Raw genomic sequence first — 20,563 nt, forward strand, 5'->3', positions numbered from 1 at the left:
CTGCTGCCATTAACATGATGGGGGATGTGCAGCAGCTCCTTCACCACATCATAAGGTGGTAGGCTGCACCAGAGACTGACTCATGGGGAGCTATATCCCCTTTGATAAATGCATGTGTTTATACAATACTAGAATAGATTATTTGGTATATGCTCTGTACAGGAATTTTGTATCATTCCTATTTCTTTTAGCTCTCAGTTGATCCTTGAAAGGTGTTGACAGTGAGTTTATGATAAATAAAATTAGAAGGTAGTCTTATACCACAAATCAGGGACCAGTTAATTTGATTTATCTAAGTTACTGTTTTCTAAAGGAAAAAAATCCACCTACATTCATCTTTTCTGTAGGCTGCAAAGCAATACAGAATTGGCATATTTCCTTTCCTAATTTCCTGTCTAATTTCTTAGGTTGCAAAACCTGTGCCTTTGGGAAGAACAGGTAAAGGTAAAACTGTACAAGAGGCAGATCTTGGTCAGTATAACTGTTCTATCACTACACTGAATAATCAACCCAAAATTGTCAAGAAACACGCTTTAACAAAAGATAAGGTAAGAACTTGAATACTTGCACTAACCAATCACCTTGAGTTTATTCTGAAGTTTATAGGGTTACAGGTCTGGGAATTTTGACACCTATCAATGGGAATTTTTTTTGTGTACATAGAGCTGACAGAGACTTGTTTTAAAATATTTAGGTCATTATTAGAAGTGTGAGAAATGACAGTCATTGGGAACCATTTAGTTTTAGTTACTGGGTTTCATTTGTAAGGAAAAAAAACAATCTGCAAGTTAGTTTCAGTTCATGTTTAGGAATCCTGTTTAAGAAAGGATTCAGGAATATTTTCCCTCTTTCACATGGACTTAATTTGGACTTAAGTTCTTGCTTAAAGTTTAAAACCGAGTGTGTGCTTGAGAATTCCTCATTAATTAAGCCTATGGTATATATTTAAGGGATATGCTCAACAAAGTTCAGTGTCGGAAAATTAGGCAGTTTTTGTAGTGCCTAGAATTTTGGTACCCATGACCTGGAGTGGGATCCAAAACAAAAACAGTCCAGAAACCCTCTCTACCAAATGAGAAGCTATGTAAAGGTAGTCAGTAGGAAATACTAAACCCAAGACCATGTCTGAAGTTACACCCTCACTGCTGCTTAGGCACGTATCAGGTGTGCAGAAAGGTATGCCCCTCGGCTAGGTTCCCCATTATGGAAGCAACCTGTGGAAATTAGTTTCTGTAGTTTGTTCTGTGAAAGCACTGATATGAGCTTAACTCATGCTGTGTGTCCCTTTGTTTGTTTAAAGATACTTTATTAATACCAGGAAGTGGAAGATACAAGTGCAGGGCTCCTGATGCTCGGAATTATGAGCCTTATTTTAGGAACGTGCCTGGACTATCAGGTTATGAGGTCATGGCAATTTTAGATTCTTGTACCTGGTATCTGACAAAGACCTACTGAAAGGGTCTCTATCCTGCTGGGGGCCATAAAACCTCTCCTGAATCAGGTCCTAACACACTAAATACATGCGAAGAAAAAATACAACAGAATAACCATGTAAAAAGACTGATAGGAGAAGAGACAGAAGTAGAAAAAGGACTTGTGGTAGAAACAAAGGGAAGGATGGAAAGAAGAAGGTACAGACGGTGATTGTTACAGAAGAAAAGGCCTAAAACTCAAACTGTTGAGGTGGAAGGAAGGATTCCCACTGGCATCAGTGGAATTTTGATCCAGCTCAGATAAAGGAAAAAAGCAAAGGGGAAGGAAAGTTGCTAATTTCTTTTGGAAAGCAGCCAAATGAAAGAAAAGAATCATGAACATTTATAAAATCATCTAAAATTATCACAGCTTTGTTTCATTTGGTTTGGTTTGTTTTTTTTTCTTTTAAGCTATAGTAGTAGTATTCTGTGGCAGCAGGTTTTTTTTCTTGCAATCTTGATAAAATGAAAAAAAAATCAACTTCAGATAATATACAAATTAGCAAACATACTACTAGGGATGCTTTATTTAATTTTAAGACAAGTGCCTACAAGGTGAGTTGAATATTCTTCTGGAGCTGCTCATCAGCTAAGGCCTGTGATGGGAGGCTAGGGGACTTGCTTAAACTTGAGGACCTTTCAGAAGCTTAAGTTAGATTAAGTGAAATGCCACTTCAAACGTGCCATCCACAGCTGTCATGAAGTGAATGTAATTAGTTGTGGGAGGTATTGATCTCACACTAAGTGTAATGCTCTTAGCTGACTGGGGTATAGGTTTCTAATCCTAAATTGACTTAAAAAGATCTAAAGGAAATCAACTAATTTGAACATGTGAGAGCAGGAGAATATAAAACAATGGGTTTAATTTGCTTTCTGATTTTTTCATGTTTCAAAAGCTATGTTAGATCACAGATCTGTTTGTTTCCCCCCTAAATTACTGAAATAATGCCATAATTCACAGAATCAATTGAATCAGGAGAGACGGCTTGCCAGAAAAGGTTCCTCGAATGAAGAAGAAAGACGTCCTGTTATCATGCAGGAAAAAACCAAAAAGCTTGAGCTGGAAGGTAGCTCTGGCAACCTGTACTCCAAAGACACAACTGCTGATTCTGCTGTAAATGGAAGTCAGACAGACGGCAGCGAGAAGGAAGCCAGCCGCTCTGAATGCAGCTTTGATGCAGACAGTGAAGCCTCAGAAAGTGAAAGTGCTCCTAAACAAACAGCTTTCAGCCCGTCCAGCAACATGTCTGGTTTGCATGTCAACCACATAAACGTTAACATGCCACACAACAAACCAAGTGACAGTGAAGAGATGATTTCCACTTCCATATCCAAACTCTGCTTCTGTGATGCTATAAATGAAGATAAAAAATCGAGCTGTGGAGATCCAGCATTAGGTTTATCAAATAACTCCATGTTCTCAGTAGACAAATGCCCACTATCCCAAAACCCTCAAAATGCTTTCCAGACACTTTCCCAAAGCTACATAACCAGCTCCAAGGAATGTTCTGTTCAGTCCTGCCTTTACCAGTTCACCTCTGTAGAGCTCCTAATGGGGAACAACAAGCTTTTATGTGAGAGCTGCACAGAAAGGAAACAGAAGTATCAGAAGAAAACCAACTCCACAGGTGAAGTGCTTTTATCTTGTCTGAACTTTATAAAATTGCCTCCCCAAACTTGTGCACATGCTGTTCTTCCACGGCGCCAGTATGGGCTTTCCCCTTGTGGCTAAATAGAAAATGTCTCCCCAAGCAGAACTTGCTTCTGACAATTTAAAACTTCATCCTGCAAAGGCAGCAAGACTGAATTTTGTATTACAACATCATCGTTAGATGTAACTTAGAATTGCATCTTTTATTTTTTTCCAAGATAACTTAAAGATGACCATAAACTGAATAGGTGCATCGTTCAATATTAATCTTTGCTGCTGTTCCTGTTTTTGCAATCCTAGAAGCTTTGAAATAAATGGTGTAATACTCAGCTCTAGTAACTTACATTCTCAGGGAAGCAACATAATGAAGTATGTGAGAGGGGCAAAAAAAGACACTTGTAATGAGGGGGGATGGTAGGGACAGGGCACCTCACAAAGATTTGTGAGAACGGATACAAGAGAGCGAACTACCTTCTTGTGACAATATTTTTTCTCAATGTTTGTATATCCCAAGCAGACCATTAGGGTTCACTGAGTAAGAAAAACAATTTAAATATAACGAAATATAAACTTTTAAAAAGGACTAGAGGATTTTTTTGATGTATAGCAATTCAGAAGGATGAAAAAGTTAAGCTCCTTTGATTATTTGTAAATAAAATATAAAGGGACGTCTTACAGTAACAAAAAAATGCCCATTTGCTGTGCATTTATAGATATCTGGAGAGATACAAGTTAAGCATAAGTAAATTCAGGAAAATTAATTTAAACATAGTATTTTGTAATCATTCATTTATCATTATTGGCCTGACAGTAATATTTTGGTTCCATGGGCACGTAAAAAATGGAAAAGGAAAATGAGTTTACAACTAATCATTATTTTTTCCTTCTGAAACAAAAGGTTGAAGTCACCTACTTTTACATTAAGTACTCCATTCTACCTCAAATGAAATACTTTCCTTTGCAGATATGTAAAACCAGTAAATGAGTTAGATTTTTTTCAGTGAAAAAAATGCTGGTGGCACATTCCCTTTTACCGTATAGCTAATCACTGAGCTACTTTTGGTAAGAGCCCTGTCTTCAATTCCCAGTGCACCGTGTCCCAATCCTGCGTGCTCAAGCCAGCAGGTTATGAGGCATCCTGAAGCAGACACGCCTCCTCAGACCTTTGTCTTACATAAGCACAAAGTATGTAGTCATTCAGAAAGAACTGAAGAATAGTAGATTAATCTCTGTCTTAATGGTTAGGACATTAGCACAGTTAGACCTGTGCTTTCCATTTTTTTGTTCCAGTGATCATTTATTTCAGGTGAAATGGTTTTAACAGGAAAGTTGGGTGCTATAATGACAGAAAATGTAGGTATGTCAGTGTGCAAGCTGACCTAGATAGCGTCTGTGCTTCCAACTTTTGATCTGAGTTGCAAAGGATGGGCTAAAATAACGCTCAGATTTGGCAGATTATGTTTATTAAAAACTAGAAAAATGAGAAAATATTTTTCTGTTACTCCACAAAGTTTCCCTAGCGTATTATATAACATGTAAAAAATAATTGCAATATAGATGTATTCTGTCAGATGTTTAAAAAATACTTAAATTCTGTGTGAGTGCCTTCACTTTACAAATTTTTTTAATATAAATACAGAAAAGAAGATGGAAGGTGTCTACACAAATGCTCGGAAACAGCTGCTGATTTCTTCGGTTCCTGCTATTCTTATTCTCCACCTGAAAAGATTCCACCAGGTAAAAGGCCAAAACCAAAACCCTCTTGTAAATTCCTCTGCCCCACTGGTGGACAGGCAGTTCTTTAAGTGTCATTGTGCATACTGATATTTGCTTTTTATATTGGAGAACTGGTAGAACCACTATTTGAAACGTGCCTATGTTTTTTTGACTAATACCTTCAGAGTGCATTTAGCCATTCTGATGTATCCAGGGAAACCTCTTAAGTCTCCATCATGCTTATGTGTAGCAGGCACTGTATTGAAAACATAACAAAGAATGTTTAAATCTGTTACAATCTTATTCTTTGTTTTCATTTATTTTAGTAGTATAGTAATGCACCTTAGCTTTAAAAAGCTTCCTAGTAAAAGTATTTATTTTACAGTCTTGTCTTTTCTTTTGAAGGCTGGTTTGAGTCTACGGAAAGTGAATAGGCATGTGGATTTCCCGCTGATACTAGACTTAGCACCATTTTGTGCTGCATCTTGCAAGGTAGCCACTTCAAATCTTATTTTTAATAATACTTCAACAGCAGTTGTCCTGAGCTGAAGTTACACTGGATTGATGAAGATGATGCTGATGTTTATTATTACTTCCTCTCCTAGAGAAATTACAGAGTGATTTTTTCAAATAGTATCCTGAGATCAGAATGTTAACTAATTGAAATTCCATTCATACAAAGAATATCATGGATGTCAACTAGTAAACATTAAGCTAATCAGTGCCCTGATGGTGTTAGCGTATCTAACAGCATTAAGGACAAGTATTGCTGCTTCCATGGTAACTAAATTCTATTAATAAGACTATTAAGTATTTTTAATAGATGTATTTCACCATTGGAAATGCTGTAGATGTCTGTTTGCTTCTGTTAAAGTAAAACTGTTGATATGTGGTTAAGATATATGTACAATTGATAAAATAATTGACCTTTGTTTTCTGTGTTTCTGGGAATGCAGAATGTTACGGATGGTGCAAGAGTGCTGTATAGTCTTTATGGAATAGTGGAGCACAGTGGGTCAATGAGAGGTGGTCATTATGCGGCGTATGTGAAAGTCAGGACACCCTCCAAGAAATTATTAGAGCATATTTCTACTACTAAAAATGTTCTGGGTATGTACAAACAAAGCCTCCTTTCTCTGAGTAAAACCAAAAGTAACCCCTGGCTACAGCTCCTTACCCTTAAGAGGATTTATAGCAAATAATTGTTTTAGCTCATATTAGTTATTTTTAGGGCTCCATAAATAAATACTTTTTTTTTTTTTCTGTTACACCCAGTAAATTACCTACTTCTGTATTAACCCCACAAAGACCTGAATGAATAATGAAATTTTGGTTCAGTTATTAAACAGAGAATTGATGGAAAATTAGTCCTAGTCAAAATAGTATGCCCAGATATGAGTAGTTGTGCCCAGTAAAATGTAATTATTTGGCATATTTAATATTTGAAAATGTTCTAGTAAAAGAGCTGAATCCATGACGTTTTAAATCTTCTATATAGTTGAGCATTTTATGTATTTTAGGACTGGAAAATTTTTAATTTAAAAAAGGTATCTGGAATATTCTGGTTTAATGTGAACAGCAATAAAATTTTTCATGGAGGGTGTGAGGTTTGTGGTAGGGTTTCTGTTGGCATTTTAAGAACAGCACATTAGTTCTTATTAATATGTTTTGGATATGCAGAATGAAATAGTGAATGATTTGTAGAGGCAAGAATGTTGAGATGTCAAAGTAAGGTAAACATATTTACTGTTTCCCTTTATGGAGGGAGAACCAAGCTCTATCCTGTGTAACATCACTTTGCATTTGAAACTTACTTCCCAGGACAATTTCTTCTATCATCTTTGAAATGGGAGTACCCCTCAGTCTTACGCTTCCCTTGCAGTGATTTCTTTTTGTGTTAATTTCACACTGGTCATCTTTTGACATACGACTTTTTTCAAATTGTGTGCTAGTATAACTTACTGTTAGAACTCAGCAAGCTGTACTTGAAATGTCTTAAGCTTTTTAAAAAAATATGAAGAACACAATGGCGGTGTACATTTGTAAGTGTTGTCTTCCACCAGGTTCTCTTACAGTACTCTTTGACATGTAAATTTCAAACTACAAATACTGGATTGCACCTAAGTCATAAGTTATTCCTGTGGGTTAGAAGCTTCTCTTGCTTTTTTAAATATCCACTGTATTTGTTTGATGATTATGTGAAAGATGAGAAACAACTTGTTTTGCTTTTGCATTTCAGGTTTAAAAGAAGCCATGGGAGCATCAGGAGGACAGTGGGTGTATGTTAGTGATGCTCATGTTCAGATGGTTCCAGAATCAAGAGTACTAAATGCACAAGCGTATCTACTTTTTTATGAAAGAGTATTACTATAATTCTCAACAGTTTAATTTAAAAGATGGTAGTGGTTATTTAGTTTATTTTACTTAAAGCTGCAGTGGTAAGAGTACCTGTAAATATTGTGCCTTTATCTTGCAGAGAATTCATCATATGTTGACTCTGAAGTTCAGTCAAGCTGTTAAAAATATCTGAATGGCTCTCTTAAAGTACGCACTTTGCCAAACATTTAAAATTCCTGGATTCATTAAAATGCAGTACCGTTAGAATGTAAGATGATGACCTGTCCTACTGAGGCCTATGGAAAGGTTTTGATTTTAATAAAGATAAGCTTTCACCCATAGTTCTAAAATAGTTGAGAATAAAAATACTGGTAGCGTTAAGTGCCTGGATTTGCTGGTGTACAGTAACAATAGAAAGTATTTCAACTTTTTGTGATCTAGCCCAGATCCTTCCCATTGCTGGGTTGAATGTCAGCTGTTAAGATTTCTGCAAACAAGAACCTGTCAAATCATGTCACTTCGACATGTAGTAATTGGAAAGCACAGTGCTTCCAGAATGGAGTAACAGCTGTCTCTGTGTAATGCTGCAGTGCACTTTCCTGATAGAGCTGGGAATAGATTGGGAAAATGTGGCTTCTACAAAGTGACAGTGAACCCTGAGATAACCCAGTACCCTTTCAGCTGTCTCTAACTGGCACTGGTACAGCAATGTACTCCTTGTTTCCTATGAATATATTCATGTGCATATGTATATACATGTGTGTGTGTATATACGCACACCATAAATCCATCAATATATATTGTCATTTTACCTACTAGGAAAGAAAATTGCAAATGCTTCTGTATTTAGTAAATTTTCAACCTCGTAATTATGACAATGTACAGCATATGAGCTTGTGTATGAATATGTATGAGGTTTAAGTGTAACTAGGTAACTGTTACTTTTGGTTCTGAATATGAATTTGTTTATCTGTCCTGTATACTTTTCTCACAGGAGTAATAAACTATAAATTATTTTTGCACTGTGTGTGTGAGTTGGACAGTAAATGATGACGTTTGCCCTCTGATATGTGTCTGGACATCCCTTTGTCATCAGCGGAGGACAGCAGGTGTCCTGCTGGCAGAACTTGTCTCTGTATCCTGTTTGACTGCCCTGTGTTGAGTTGTTAATTCTTTTGGTAAATTCTCATTTCCATCCCAGAGAGTAATAGATACATTTTAAGGTCAAAATCTGATTACTACTTTGACGCTATATGGCAATTCATTTATTTAATAAGCAGTTACTTAAATAAAAATTACTTCTGTAATGTTCCATCCTGTCCAACTTGGTCTTTGGTAGAGGAAAGCTGTGTTTATTTCTGCTTACCATTTTCATTTATGGAAATGTTTTTTTGGCGAAAAAACATGCTGTCCCTATCTCTACTATGTTTCTTCACACCTACTTGCACAACTTTCCTATTTTCTAGTTCTGTTTCAGAGCTGCATCCCACCTGCATTCACTCTTTTGCATAAAAAGTAGCAAAACCTGCCACAGTTGCATTTGCTCCAACTGCTGAGGTATATTTCATAGCCACATTAGTTGTACGTACTTGTGCAAGCACTAAGAATTGTTAGGCCATACAACTGACTGTCACAACACAGTGAGCCTCTGGTCACACTGAATTTTATTTTCCAAAGGAAAACTCCTATTTGGTCAAAATTATGCTTTGCATTTTGCCAAACAATCATTTTTTCACTCCACAGACTGAAATTGTCTCAGTGTACCCAAAAGTAGTAAAACTCAGAGAAACCAAGCAGTCAACTTTAGCCAAGCAAACACATCTTAATCTGAGTCTACACTAAGAAAGAAATAAAATAAAATAATCATGTTTAGACTAGAATTGGTTAAAATATGTTAATTTTCTTTACCTCCTTATCTTCACATACCTTTCATCTCCCTACACACACCTCCCCCCTCTTTGTATATATCTGATCAAAACTCAAAATTAATTCTGTGCAAGAGTCACAGCAAATACCAACCAAGTTCCACTTCTGTGACACACTTCTGCTAGGAGACCACAGATGGCGTCTGTTTCATCCACCTTAAAGCAGACAGACTACATGAGGTCTGAAGTTCCTAGTTTTGCTGACTTCTGTGAAACTTGAACTTAAAATACCTTCATTAATCTTCTACTTTTTAGCCTAGAACTACCTCCCTAGAGTGCAAGACTAGGAGAGAACAGAACAAGGGTCTTAACTTGTTCTTATTTTTAGTGCTGTTTTCAGGAAACTCTTGAAGGGGTCTTCTCTTAGCTTTAACTGGAATTCAAATACAGGTTGTACCACTGCAGTCTTCCCAAGTGGACATTCTGACTAGGATGCCATGAAAGATGCTGGCAGGATCATTTCCTCATTAGCAGCCAGGGAACATTTCCTTGCTATTAAAGTATATTATAGAACATGGAGAGAAAATGGTGTGAAAAAAAGCCAACACCTTTACCTGAGATAGCCATCACTGTTGCTCCTCAATGAGGCTTCCTGAGTTGAAATAAAAAGCAGTGTTAGCAGCAACTCCAGTAAGTTCAGAGTCAGGAATAGATATGAAAATGTTGTAGAGGGGAAACTCTCTAAAAGTGAGGGCAACGAGTGAAATTAAAGCTTTAGAATGAAGAAATGATGACTAATGCGATGTCACAATTTTAGATGCAAGTCATGCTCAGTGTGTCCTTTAAGGCGTGGGGGCTGTGGGTGGGGCAAAATTTGGCTCCAAAGCAAGTGGTTGTATGTAAATATGCACACTTCAGACGTTATAGTAGCTTATCAGGAACTGCAAGAGATGGTCAGTGTTCCAGGAAAACAGGGGTGTACATCCTGTATTTGCTAAAATGTTAAGCATGATTCTAGAGGCTATTTGCAAACATAAGGAACTTGCAGTTTCCTGCAACTGCCAGATGTGTGTAAACTACTGAAAAGCTGTATGTTTTCAGAATTTAACTGTAGGGCTCTGAAGTTAAGACTGTCCTTAAAATATCTTCTGTTACCAACCAAAAATCTTCTTAGACCTACAACATCTGCTCTTCATAGAGCTACCCCACACCATTGTGGTCCCACCCCAAGAAAGTGCAGTAGCCTGTTTCTTCACGTGCAATAGCTTAGAAATGGCTTTATTTTCACCCCACCCTTCTCTTCTTCTTACAAGGACACCACTGGTTTCATCAGCCTCATCTATTCTTTATGTTTCCAGGGTCTCCACAAGCCTCTGTGTCAATGTCTGTTCTTTCATTGATCCTTAAGCATGACATAATGTTTCCCAGTCCCATTGCTTGTGTTCCATCAACTAACAAAACTTCTACTGGAAGAGGTGCTGTAACTAGTCTTGCTTCTCCACACAGACTACAATACAGGTATCTGAGAAAAGCTGTGACTCCTGAGCAGCAACCTGCTGACCCATCACAAGACAGTGCCTTTAAAACAATGAGAAAGCAAAGCAAATAGTTCCTCACTCCCCAGTAAGTAAACCTCATTTATGAGAAGTACTTGATTTGCAGGGGGTTCCAGTTGTCCACATGCAAAAGTTTCCACAGAGCAGAGGCACTAACAGAGACAGCTGTATCAGCTAAGGAATTAGTCTGGATTGTAGTCCTTCTCCTCAAAAAGAACTTTGTTATCTGGATTTATATACAAGTTACACTAAATACTTCAAGAAGTGATGGGGAAAAGGTTTATTATACTATCTACACCAATACATGTACAGACATCATGTTTGTGCAAGTCTGTTCTCCTAAGAGGACTACAGCTATGCAGTGGTGAAGGGAGAACAAACAAACCTACCTTAACCTTCCCTGCCCAAAACGTACGTGCTGTAATCATCTTTGTTTAGAAAATGAAATCCATGCAGTCTGCCAAGCCTTCCTCTATTCCCATCTGCACCCTCTGTGTGTATCAGTTAAGTGCTCTTGCTTATGGATTTCAAGTGGTACCAGGTGACAGTGGCTTATAAATTCATTAAAAGGCTGGAATGTCTTAACTTCGTTGTTTGCTTCTCTTTGAACTTCTTTTTTATGCTAACACAAATTGAATAATAAAAGGATCTGAAATTAACACATCTACGTTCTCAACCCATTATGAAAATCTTATCTGAACATATTAGTAACAAACTAAGCTTTGGAAAGTAACAATTTCTTGAGGAGAAAATTTCAGATATATTAAAATGGAAACAAAGAAAGAATTTGATTACAACAATTCTTCTGTTAGCAAAATTAACAATTCCAATTTTAATTAAAAAGTGGCTTCATAGCAGCCCTGATTAAACAAAAATTTGATATTCCTCAGTTTTCATCAGCTGGAAACATTTTTGCTGTACCCTGTACACATTTTTGCACCTGTAAAAAGATTTATATATCTACGTAAAAGAGATGCCACTAATTTTCTGTAGAACCGTTTCAGTCTAATTATTTTAGAATGGCTTAGTTTGGCTTCTGTACCTATTTACAGTGTCTTAGCATGTGATTTTGCTAGCTGTTTTAGCTGTTTGTACCTCTCCCATTGGCATATAAACTGCAGAAACAGTGGGAAAGTGTTTATTCAGAATAATTCAAAATCTATTTTTTTTGTAAACTTAGATTATATATTTTCAGACAGAATTGCACGTCAAAACACTTCCATTACACAACAATATACAGAAATTCTTAAGTTATTTGTTATAATAAAACAATTGCAATGCATTGTAACTACTTCAAGACTACTTGGGATATATTACATTTATATGAAGTTATAAATACTTCTGTCTACATTGATATAAGTAACCCTCCCTATTTTTTAAGAGTAAGAACCTATTTTTTAAGTGTCAAGAACGTTTCTTACATCTATTGCAGCTTCCAGTATATTTCTAGTTCAAAATATAAAGGTGCTAAAAGAAAACAAGAAAAGCATTTATTTTGAGTAGGTTTATGACTTCTTAACGCATACCTCGTTGCTTTGCTAGGTTAGATTTTTGATTTTAAGCTGTGTAACCTGGGGTTCATTACAGTGAACTCTAATGAAACCACCATGTCAATGGCTGCCATTCCCTGTTTAGCCATTTCACAAAGCTGAGTTCTGATTCTACTGTTATTTATGCATGGGGATAATTCCAAATATGTTCATATGTGCTTGCGCTTACACAAAAGCCAATTCAAGTAATCAAAAAACCTGTTGCCAAGTCCAAAATATTAGTGAGCAATAAATCAAGCATGTTAAAGTTTCATCTTGTTTTCATTCATTTACTTTTTTCATCTTTGAACTAATAGTCTAACTCTACCTTGCAGGTATTTAAATAATAGTTTTAGATTTTTACTACAGTACTGATAGATTGTACGCTTTATTTGTAGCTTTTAATTCCAAATATTACTAAGAAAACAGGGCCTTAAACACAAACTGTATTTAAAAAACAAGAGTCTGATCAGTTTTCCAATCTATCTTAGTTGCTTTAACAAGTTTCTCAGAATAACATTGCCATTTGTCTTCCATTATTTTCTTCTGTTATTTTTGTCTTTTCATCTACATTATATATTATTTGACAAATGTATAAATAAAACATCCAACCATTTGGAAAACTATATTGTTTAAATACAAGCTGTATGTTGTATAATTGAGTTCACAGAGCTTCCATTTTCTTCCCAACTAAAAAGAGAGTATTTTTTCCTTTAATCTTTTGTCACTTCACTGCACTTGGAAGAGCTACCCAGAGATGAGTCCATATCCTTGAACACTTGAGCTACAGCACTTGTTTTCCCTTGCCTTACACATATGCCATAGGTCATAGATTAAGAAAACAGTTTGCTCCCTTTACAAGAACCAAGTTCTGTAATTCTTTGACAAGACCAGGACCATCAGTGGGTCCCACTCACATCCCCAGTTTCGGTAGTAGCTTAAAGCTTGCGCATCCCAGGTTCCAGCTGTGTGTTGGTTGTTGCTGGACAGACTTAAAAGTTCCACACCACTTCTCCGCACAGAAAGCATTCTCAGTCCAGTCATTCCTTGTGACACAAAAAGGGAAAAGTCTAGAACACTTCAGTTAACAGTAATAAGTAGCATTCAGTGGCACCAATAAATCTTACAATGAAATCATTATGTGAAGTAAAGTTTCTTGAAGCTTTCAATTTTCTATAGATTTATAGAAGTTAATTTATTCTGTTACTCCATGTGGGTATTAATATTACTTTATCCAGTGATCAAGAAGATGACGGATGTTTTAGGCATTCCCGTCAGGTGAGGCTGAAGGCAGGGCGGGCAGCGATGACAGCCTCATGACAATCCCTTCCGCAAAAAGCCACGAAACCACCAAGCCCGTGCCCACAGACCCAACCCCAGTGTCGGTACGAGAGCTATTTACCAATGATGACTTTGGTTTATCTTCACACATAAAAAATATAATGATAAATTCAAGGTATACCTCACGACAACGTAAAAGTTAACTTGGCTATTCTGAACAAACTACTTAAAGCATTGTCCTGCTCCCCAAACGCTCTAGATATGCATACACTGACCTGGCTTACACGGGATACCGACAGTCTGCCGCTACGCAACATGTAAGTTACTTACATATTTTAAGGCAGCATCATTGCCTAGACTTACATCCGCCTCACGAAGCAGCTTTATACACTTCTTCCCGCGGACTTCAGCCTCCGCGCCGCAGCCGCTGCTCCTGCCCTCTGACTCGCGGTCGCCCGCGGCGCTGGTGAGCTCCCTCGGCTGCCCCCACGGTAACGCTCGCAGGGGGAAAGTGAATCCCAACTGCTTCCCATCGCTCCCGGCTGCGCTCCAGCCCCGCGGCGCGGCCGCCCTAAGGGCCCCCCGGTGCGCTGCGCCGGCAGGGGGGCGTGGGGCGAAGCAGGGGGGGGAGGGCCCTGCCGGCGGCACAAGGCTGCGGGGCGGCGCCCCAGCGCCCCTCAGCGGCGGCCGCTGGCAGGGCGGCGCTGCCGGCTGGGGTCGCTCTCCCCGCGCAGAGGGAGGCTGGCAGCAGCGCGGCCCCGCCTGCCTCCCCCGCTACGGCTGCCATGGAGAGCGGCGAGCAACAGGAACTTGTCTGGCTGCCCGCAATAAAGATGGCGGCGACGCGGCGTTGCCCGCGGGCGGCCGCTTCCCGCCGAGGGAAGGGGGGAAGGGAGGCACCGCCCTGCTGCCCGCGTACCCTCAGCAAAGATGGTGGCGGGAGGCGTTCGCGTGTTGAAGGCAAGGGTCAGCACTGTGACGCGTTTAACTTCCGGGTGAGCGCCAGTAGGCGCCATATTGTCTTGTTCGTGAAGACGGGGAGCGAAAGAGGGGAGAAAGAGGCCGCCGAGCGGTAGCAGCGGCGGCGCCTGCGGCGGGAGGCGGGGGAGAGTGTAAGTAGCGGGGCAGGCTGCGCTCGCCAGCGCTCCCGGGGGGCCGGCGGGCGTCGAGCTGACCCGGTCTTCCCCTTCGCTCCTCCTCCTCCCCCAGCCGAGGCGAGTCGAACCGGGAGGCGTTGTGAGGGCGGCGTGGCGGCAGCTCCTGGCCGGGCGTGAGGAGCCGGCGGCGCCGCGCAGCAGCCAGCGGAAATCGCTGGCCTGGACGAAAAGGGACGACTCGAGCTCTTCGCCCTCCCTCCCCCGCCGCCCGGGTGCCCAACTGCGCATGCGCGGCGGGGGCGCGGGGGGACGAGTGGCGGCCGGCGCCGGGGAGCCCTCGGGACCCCGTCCCGCCCAGCGCGCATGCGCCGCCGCCTCGCTGGGGGACCCCGGTGGCCGCCGGGGCTGGGTCCCGTTACCTGCCAGTGCGCATGCCCCGGGGCCGCGCGGGGGGCCCGGGGTCGCCGGGCGCCGCCTCTGCCGGGGGTGAAGCGGCCGCGGGTGCTGTTGGCTCTGCGGGGTGGCCGGGCGAGGCCCGGGAGGAGCGCACGTACGCAGCGCGCCGGCGGCGGGAGCGCGCAGCTGACCCCGGACTGCTGAAGGAGCGCTGCTCGTTGTAGGAAAGCAGCGCCTCTTAACGCGCAGGGGAGAATGTCTACTTATTTAGCCAGTAACCTAGTTAGGAAGCAACACGTGCACCAGGATTTCGTAGTTGACTGTGGCTTCTGCAGATACAGTGTCTCTGTGGAATGTTTGTGCTGTTTCATGGATTTCCTGGCAATTCTCATGACTTTGTTCCACTGGAGGGCTCCAATGAACTGAAGTTAACAATATCATCACACGCAGTAACGTTTGTAAGATACCTGAACTTGGTTCTGCAGCTTGGCAAACACAGGGTGTTTCTAAATGGATGCTTAAACAGACAACGGGTTTGCAAGCCTTTTTCCATTAAGCATTTACCCACACAGACTCTCGGTACTTTTGTAGACAATCCCACAAAGTTCAGTGTTGAACTAAACTTTGATGGGATGTGCTAGGCTTTACGTTTAAGGATGCGGCCACAAAATTGGTCGGTGGGCTGGAGCATCTCTCCTTGTGAAGACAGGCTGAGAGAGTTGGTATTATTCAGCCTGGAGAAGAGGAGGCCCCAGGGAGACCTTATTGCAGCCTTTCAATGTATAAAAGGGGCTTATTAGAAAAATCGAAGCAGGCTTGTTACCAGGTCCTGTAGGAACAGGACAAGGGGCAACTGTTTATAAACTGAAAGAGGTTTTACACTTGGACATAAGGAAGAAATTTTTTTATGATAAGGGTGGTGGGACAGCGCAGTAGGTTTCCCCAAGAAATTGTGGATGCCTGAAGTGTTCAAGGCCAGGTTGGATAGGCCTTTGAGCAACTTGGTCTAGTGGTAGATGACCCTGCCTATGGCAGGGGGGCTGGACTAGATGGTGTTGGAAGGTCCCTTCCAACCCTCAGCATTCTGTGATTCTGTGTGCTATCCCAGCTGAAATTTGCCAAGTTTCTGAAACAAATTACTATACAGAGTATTCAGCCACCTTGATTGCCCATCATTTCTTCTCTTAGGGTTATACTTGTAAATGCTTATATGCAAACAATATTGAAAAGCGTGGGATACAGGGAGCAAGGGATGCTCTGAAGGATTTAAGGCCAGGGGTAAGCCACATTTTAAAGATGAGGAATGGTAGTCTTCAAAGCATAAAGCATGTCTACCAGCAGGCAATATTCAAGCATCTTTTTTACAAAGACAGGGTTACAAATAACACACCAGTCCATCTGAAATCCAGCTGGAGTAAGAAGCCCCTTTTGAATTCTAAAGTCAGGCTCTGCTGAGGGATGGTGCCTTGGAGAGGTGACAGATGCTGCAGCTACCCCCCTGATGGTAGAACACAATGGGAACTGGGAGCCTCAGCTTTGTCCAGGTACAAGTCACTAACATTACCGACAAATCAGTGGCAAATGAGAAGACCAGGCACTGATTTTTGTCTGAGGCAGCAGCGACCCTTGTGTGTCATCTCTGCTATTATGCCATTAAGAGACTTCCTGTGTTGTCTTTTGTCACATGTGCCGTGCAAACTCCTGCTCTGAAAGAGTGGTTTATCCCCTTTGGGGCTCAGAGGTATTACAGGGCTTAAGAGTCCACAAATTTAGCATTCTGCAATTTTTTAGTGGACAACTCACCATGTAACCTGTAGTGGTAGAGGGGAGTCTTGACCGTGTTTGGTTTACAGTTAGGTGCAGGATTATGGAAATACATTATGGAGACAGGAGTGTCCAGTCTCCCTTCTCATGACTGAAGTAATGATGATCATAAGTCTGCCTTTCACAAGAAATAGTACTGTGGGTAGGTTTTATTAAATGTTTTTACTTCCATCACTAGCTGATATCTCTTCCTTAAATGATAACTGTTTATCATTGGGGGTAGTATCTGCTCATGACCAGCAAGGAGTAGTTGTTTATTTAGTTATTGGTACGATTCCTTTTTTGTGCACAGCATGTTCATCAAGGAGGAAGTTGCAAATGGACAGTTCACTTCAGAAAAAAAATAATGCTGCATTACATGGCTAATTGAAAATTTCACATTGTGTCTTCTAGTGGAATGATTACATGCAAAAAATAATCAGATCAGACTCCCCCCCCCCCCCCCCCCCCCCCCATCCCCCCAAATCCAGTAGAGTTTTGACTCAAACTGCCAAAATTACTATGATGTTTCTGTATAGTAAATATTTTAGCAGCAGTTTGGTGCTTTATTATACTCAAAGTATGTGTTTGGCCTTATGTCTTAGTAATATAAAAAAAAAAAAAGCAAATGATACCTGAGTTGCCAATATCTGGTCCTTTTGTTCTTTTAAAAGTGTTGGCTTCAGCTTGGTGGATATGTAGATTTAAGTTTAAAATAACAAACCTTGGAAGCTACACTGCCTGAATGACTCACTGAAGAAGTTTTCATAGTACCTTTTTTTTTTTTTTTAATTTGGCCTTTGTTCAGCCTGCTTCATTTTGGTAACACTGTAAATATTAGTCCGGCATGCTGAAGCGTTAACCAGGTTCTGGAAAACTTTGCAGATATCATACAAGCTGTTTTCTTCAGTTCTTTTTCTGGTTCTGTCTTTTGGATCTTGGTTACGTGTTTGGAAAGCCTGAGAAAGAATAATTCTGATGTTAAAAAATGCAGTGGAGTAATAAAGTTGACTTCCAGCATTCTACTAATATACAACAGTAAATGGCCTGGAAGGATTTTGCACATTTTTTGACTGGACATCTTGCTAACAGATCCCAGGAGGCACATTGGTGTAGCTTCTGGTTCTTGGGAAGAGAACAGATGCATGGTATCTGGGCATTAAATACCTGTACCAGCTTAGGGTGATGTCTCAAGTGATGCATAGAAAGAAGTGTTTTGCCAACTGAAAGTGGGATGGGTAAAAGACAGTAGCAGTCAAGATAGTTAGTTTAACTGTTTTTACTGATTTATTGCAAACTTGGCTCACCCCATAAATGTTTCATTTTCTAAACAGCGGCAGAGTATAATACAGTCCTAATTTTTTTTTTTTTCTCCAATAAAGTGAAAGCTGGTATGTTTTAGTTTGAGTAATGGTATACATTTGTTCCAACTGAGTCAATGTGTGTCTGCAGCACTTACGTAGTGACTTCTAGCATTTGTTCCTACATGGGTGCATAGGTTGCAGTGCTTTTCCATACTCCCAAATCTTTCCAGTTGCAGAGGTGTTCTGACTTACCTGGGTCTCCTACATTAACACCACCAACTGATGATTCTTGTGGTACTCTTCCTGCATTACATTTTTCTTCTTGGTGGAAGAGGTCCTTTGGGTGTGCAAGGCCATTTTTCCTTTGCATCTTTCCTTTCAGTCACACCTGTTGTGTACAGATTCTTACAGTAAAGTATTCCTTATTCCAGTGACGCAGTCATGGAAGAAGTACTCAGTTTACATTTCCTTCCGGTTTGGAGTACATTGAGATAGATACTCTTGGAGTTTACACAGTGTGTCCTTTATTGACTTTGGACTCCAGCTCAGTTAGATGTCAGCAATACCATGGGTGAGCTGCGTTGTGTAATTCCTTGGGAGAAACCTGTGAACTGTTGGGGTTGTATCCCTAGGGGTTTTATCCCCCAGTCCTTCCAGCCTCATCAGTGAGGTCTATGCTACCATGACCCTGATGAAGCAATAGCATAGTGGGAGGAAGGCATGGGAGGAAACGGCTCTCAACACTGTTGAGCTTGAACTCTTGGTGGCATTGGTCTGATTCCTGTCTTTCTAACAACTGCTTTTGCTCCAGTTGTTGTGAATGTATGGTTAGATTAATGCTATTTGCAACTGAATGGTTTCACAAAATTCATCATAGGAATTCACCGTAAGCCTTAAGTCAGTGTGCTAAAACTTCATGGAGTCAATATCAACTACCTTGAATGAAAGGAAAAAACCTTACATTAAAACAAGGTGCTTGCACAAAAGATCAGGAGATCAGGCTGTTCTTTTCAAGGACCTCTGCTTCTGAAACATCTCTATTTTCCTTTAGGTCCACCTCCATAGCCTAAACCTATATGGGACAGAGAAGCTCTGCCCACAGATTATGTGGTGCTTTTGAGATCCTTTTCAAGGTGTGACGTGGATGACTCCCTGCAGCCCAGGAATTCCACAAAGAGCATCAAACAGAGACTGATGTACCTTTGCTGCTTGTGTTGTCTTGACCTCATGCCAAAAGATTGCCTGGCTAGTGACACTGATTACTTAATATTAGTTTGTTTCAAAAGCAGTATTTGCAGTTTATTACAAACGAGGACTCCCTACCTCTTGGAGTCCTTCCCTCCAGCTGCTCTGTAGACCTAAAGATAGTCAAGAAGTCATGGCTGCAATGGCAGGTTATCTTAGAAGAGATGGAACATCTGTTTTTTTACCTAGATATCTGATCTATGAATGGAGTATTGAAAAGAGTGTGTTGTCTTTAAACACTGGGGCCCAAAGACTGGCTGTGTAGGGGTTCTGAAAGTATGCATGATGTCCTGTGATTTCAGCTTTGCTTATTTAGATAGTGGATACTTCTCTGCTAAAATGCAATGCCTGTTTGGAAGGCCTGCAAAACAAAATCTTTGGTTGCCATAAGAACTTCTGCAGCTGTGTATTAGAGCTCAGATTGCAAGTAGAACTTGTTGGGCCATCTCATGTAACATAGGGACCTGCTGTTCAGGGATGATGAGTAACATCAGAAAGGTGATGCATCAGCCTCTGTTCTGCATCAGAAAGCACTTGTTTATTGGCTCTGGTTCTCTAGGCTCCAGAATCACCTGTCTAGTCTACCTGTCTACAAGGTTGAGTAAACCAGACTGCTGGATTGTGAGCTGGAGATCTGGTCAAATGATGATGTCAGATGTAGGAGGTCCTAACCTTGATCTGTTCAGCTTGACACAGCAGAAGATGCCTTTTACTTTCCTCCTTAGCGACAGCCCGAGTCTTAGGCTGTCTCCTGATTTCTTGGAGTTGAGGTAATCTTGCTTCTAACAAATAACCCTATTTAATTTCATCTTCCAAAGAATGCTTGTTTTTCATGGCCAAGATATTTCACTTCCATGAATTTCCTGGGACAAGCCATTCAGAATCTCCAGATCTTTTCTTCTGCAGAAGCTGTTGATCTGTAAGGTATTTTGCATAGTTTGGATGTTGTGTGACATTCATACTGGGCAGAAGCATATTGTTGCAGTGGTGGAAGGTTCTTGGAAGGAGCAAGAAAGAGTCTGCTAGATGTACTCATCTGGCCAACTAGGGATGGTGGGTAGTTGCCTTCCTCATGCTTTTCTGTAGCTGAGCTAGTTTCCTAAGTCTCAATGCTCCTTGTCTTGGACCATCAGCATGATTTGGAGCAATTCAGATTATCTCTTAGCTCTATTTTATTTAGGGGCAGATTTTGCTTATCTTTCCAGGGGAAATTTCTTGGTATTTTTCAGTTCTGCTGCAGCCAGTGTCATAAGGTATGTAAAGGGGATAGCATCTCCAGAGTGACAAGTGGGCTTTGTCTTTTGACATTGA

General features: G+C 40.7%; 2 protein-coding genes and 1 long non-coding RNA gene across 14 annotated transcripts in view; 2 read left to right on the forward strand and 1 right to left on the reverse strand.

The window, feature by feature from the left end:
• Positions 1–8,488, forward strand: part of USP45 (ubiquitin specific peptidase 45) — a 60,663-nt gene extending 52,175 nt beyond the window's left edge. For 8 of the 10 annotated variants that reach the window (XM_080388024.1, XM_080388026.1, XM_080388027.1 and 5 more), the window contains 6 exons: positions 408–548; positions 2,434–3,100; positions 4,763–4,860; positions 5,245–5,331; positions 5,796–5,949; positions 7,079–8,488. In XM_080388024.1, coding sequence (XP_080244150.1) covers positions 408–548; positions 2,434–3,100; positions 4,763–4,860; positions 5,245–5,331; positions 5,796–5,949; positions 7,079–7,212 — 1,281 coding nt within the window. In that variant the 3' untranslated portion in view covers positions 7,213–8,488. Of the gene's footprint in view, positions 1–407; positions 3,101–4,762; positions 4,861–5,244; positions 5,332–5,795; positions 5,950–7,078 lie in introns of those variants that run through there. The other 2 variants (XR_013928198.1, XM_080388020.1) reach the window with 2 other exon arrangements.
• Positions 3,094–14,187, reverse strand: LOC308064100. 2 transcript variants are annotated; one of them, XR_013928200.1, is made up of 4 exons: positions 13,771–14,187; positions 9,656–13,172; positions 5,019–5,095; positions 3,094–3,257 (listed from the first exon to the last, which is right to left on the reverse strand). It is a non-coding gene; the product is annotated as an uncharacterized lncRNA (long non-coding RNA). The 2 variants fall into 2 exon arrangements; XR_013928201.1 differs by lacking the exon at positions 3,094–3,257 and having other exon boundaries at positions 4,867–5,095; positions 13,771–14,186.
• Positions 14,188–14,402: 215 nt separating this feature from the next.
• Positions 14,403–20,563, forward strand: part of PNISR (PNN interacting serine and arginine rich protein) — a 28,479-nt gene continuing 22,318 nt past the window's right edge. Inside the window, exon 1 of one of the 2 annotated variants that reach the window (XM_080388018.1) lies at positions 14,403–14,519. The gene's annotated coding sequence lies outside the window, so the exon portion shown is untranslated. The remainder of the gene's footprint in view (positions 14,520–20,563) is intronic. The other variant, XM_080388017.1, reaches the window with a different exon arrangement.

The sequence above is a fragment of the Falco punctatus genome (genome assembly GCF_963210335.1).
Source record: "Falco punctatus genome assembly, chromosome: 5".
NCBI classification, from domain to species: Eukaryota; Metazoa; Chordata; class Aves; order Falconiformes; family Falconidae; genus Falco; species Falco punctatus.